Below are 2,944 nucleotides of genomic sequence, written 5' to 3'. Positions count from 1 at the left end.
TTGTAAATGTGTGGTTAGAAGCATTTTAAGATTAGGCGGTCGTTTGGATCAAACAACGTTCAACCGTGCCACAGTAACGCCGAATAATTTAGAAAGGCTTATTTGGATCATTTATGAAGGTGATTGGTGATTGGCTTCAAGCAATAGAGCTCTAAATGCATTTTTACTCTATAGGCTACTAGCACACAGTTTTTTTTCCTGCAGGCTTTAAGAAATCAGCCGTAGCCTAATTTTAACTCAAATAGCATGGCAATTTATTAAACAAACAATGCAGTTCCTTCAGAATACTTTTTCAACAAAAGGAGATAGTTTGAAAGAATATGGCGTTATACATGTTCCGTTCCTTGTTATAATGGAACATTTGGACAATGAATGCAGTTCAATTTAGAAACACTTTTTGGTGTTTGGTCCATAATATCCGGCTACACTTTAGAAATAAATTACTATATGCAATTTACACGTAATAACAAGTCCATAAACGTCTGACGCATTTCAACACAGCCCAGCATATAGCTCACAAAAACGAAGAAGACTTACGTGTTATTCGAAGTAACACTGTCCTTAACAAACCAAGATCAAGTGTGTCTGACTCGCGTTTGTGTTCTGTTTCTTTTCAGTCCATGGCGGGGTAGTAGGTAAATATCAACGTCTCTCGGTATTGACGAAAAGAGGGCAAAGGGGAAATCAACAACAACAACAACATAAAGAAGAAGCTCGAAAAATACTTGTTTGGTCAAAACTTGCTGCAGTCATACACAAAAGCCCCCGACGTGCGGTATATGGGCTGACTCGGGGGAAACGACATTTGACAGCTGTTATTCCCGTTCACCGGTGAATTATTCAGACCGATTCTCTGCGATTCAAACATCTCTCGAACCGAATGAAAGTTCTGCTGCTGCGTCGGGTACGTCGCGCCTAGATGGCCAATGTCTCCGGCCTGGTTTAGGTACCATGAGGCGAGGCGCCCTTGGTGCGGATGGTGGCCCTCCTGGGCCGAGCTGAGATTCCCGTGGCTTAAGGACGACGTGGTGGTCGTGATCGAGTAATCAGGCAGAGTTTCGTCCACAGTGGTAGTGGTCGCCAAGTGGCCCGAGCGATCTCCGCCCGCGTACAAGCTCATGGCCTGCATGTTGCAATGATAGGTGGCGTTGGAGGTAGTCGAGATAGAGTTCTGGCTGCAGGGCGAACTATACACGGACGTCTGGTTGGGAGAATAGTTCAGGGACAATGTGGGAGTTATACCTGTTCGCGAGGAAGCCACGAGAGACGGGGTGAGATCGCCAGAGTTCTGAGGCGAGCCCCGGAGGGAGGTCATGATGTTGTCCACGCTGAAGCCCTGCGCAGGGGCCTGGCCGTGGTGGTGATGCTGCTGCTGCTGTTCCCCGGCGCTGTCCAGGCTGAGAGAGCGGGTGGACGGGATGCTGTGCGGGCTGCCGCTCGACATGCTGCTGCTGCTGTCGGGGCTTTCTATCTTGGGAACAGTGCTGAGCGTGGGCGAAACGGCCTGCGGAGGCGTGGACGTGCCGTTCTCGGTTTTAATGTCCTGAATGCGCACGGGCTGCGAGCCCGGCACTGACTGTTCCTGGTCGCGGCCCTGCTGCGGTTGCGGCGGCTGCTGCTGTTGCTGCTGGCGGGAAGGTGCCTCTTTGACATTTCGGTCTTCCTTATCCTTTAGAGCGTCCTTCTTTTTGAAACGCCGTCGTCGCCTCAAAAAGCTGCCGTTCTCAAACATATTATACGAGTCCGGGTCGAGGGTCCAGTAGCTGCCTTTGCCAGGTTTTTTGTCATCGCGGGGCACTTTGACAAAGCACTCGTTCAGGGACAGGTTGTGTCGAATACTGTTCTGCCAGCCCTGCTTGTTGTCCCTATAAAAGGGAAAGCGCTCCATTATAAACTGATAAATACCGTTAAGGGTCACCTTCTTGTCCGGGGAGTTCTGGATGGCCATAGTGATGAGCGCAATGTAACTGTAGGGTGGTTTTACCATATCCTTGGGCTGCGGCTGCGGCGTGTATGGTCCATACGCCCTCGCCATGCTGGCGGGGTACTGGTCGTGGGCCGCATGAGAGTACATGCTCATGGGGGCTGGCATCCCGGTGTACCCCCCTCCGGCGGCGGCCCGGTAATAACTTTGGTCGCTGCTGATGTACGGCACAACTCCCAGCGAGTTGGGACTGGAGACGGAATAGCGCGCCTGCATGACTTCTCTCCAAACGGTGCTGGCGAAAAACAGACGTCGGGAAGCCTAAAGCAATCCACAAATCCCCTTGAAATGCGCCTCCTCTGAAACTGGGAAGGCAGTCCACCCGAGAGTCCACGTTCTGCCACCGTATTTACAAAATGCGACTGTTGGACCGGGTGTTGATTAGACTCGCGTACTTGCCACCTCTTTCTGTCGGAGCGCGCATTGGAAAACTTCTGAACACTAAGCATCGGTCACTACATAATACTTTTGCGCACTTCAATTCTTTTCCCCTTTTGCTGCCAGTAAGACTCCTCCCAATAACATCTAAGTTGTCCAATGGGAGGTCGGGCCGTGCAAAGCGAGCGGCCACACACAAGGTTGAAGAAAAACGAGAGGTGTTGGGACGTCCCAGTCCACCCCTAGCCAAACACACACTTCTCTAGACGTTAAAGAACCATACTCTCCGCAAACTAGCGCGGATACACATCAAACTGAAAATACTTTAATAAAGAGGTTATAATAAAACATTCGTAAAGTTTGTTTATAAATAAAAACGGCTATGTCCTTAAATCATCTAATGCTAAAATAATGAAATAACATAGACGCGTTTTAAAACCACGGATTCCTCACACCCTTTCGATTAATCGATTAATTAATTAATTAACCAATCGATTAATTAATTTACAGGCTACAGATCACATTTAAAACAAACGTTGATCCGGTCGTATTACAGATATATGTGGTAATACTGAATTGCAG

At 48.8% G+C, this 2,944-nt stretch overlaps 1 protein-coding gene across 1 annotated transcript; it reads right to left on the bottom strand.

Annotated features, from left to right (window-relative positions):
- Positions 1-230: 230 nt before the first annotated feature.
- Positions 231-2,458, bottom strand: foxc1a (forkhead box C1a). The gene has a single exon (XM_051876478.1). It carries the CDS (start codon positions 2,198-2,200, stop codon positions 734-736), a length of 1,467 nt encoding a protein of 488 aa, XP_051732438.1. The 5' UTR covers positions 2,201-2,458; the 3' UTR covers positions 231-733.
- Positions 2,459-2,944: the final 486 nt, after the last annotated feature.

Source organism: Ctenopharyngodon idella, chromosome 2 (assembly GCF_019924925.1).
Source record: "Ctenopharyngodon idella isolate HZGC_01 chromosome 2, HZGC01, whole genome shotgun sequence".
In the NCBI taxonomy this organism is placed as follows: Eukaryota; Metazoa; Chordata; class Actinopteri; order Cypriniformes; family Xenocyprididae; genus Ctenopharyngodon; species Ctenopharyngodon idella.
This window is presented reverse-complemented; position numbering and strand designations above follow the sequence as displayed.

Coding starts and splice junctions, on each gene's coding strand:
- foxc1a (XM_051876478.1), bottom strand. CDS start 2,200: ATGCAGGCGCGCTATTCCGTCTCCAGTCCCAACTCGCTGGGAGTTGTG.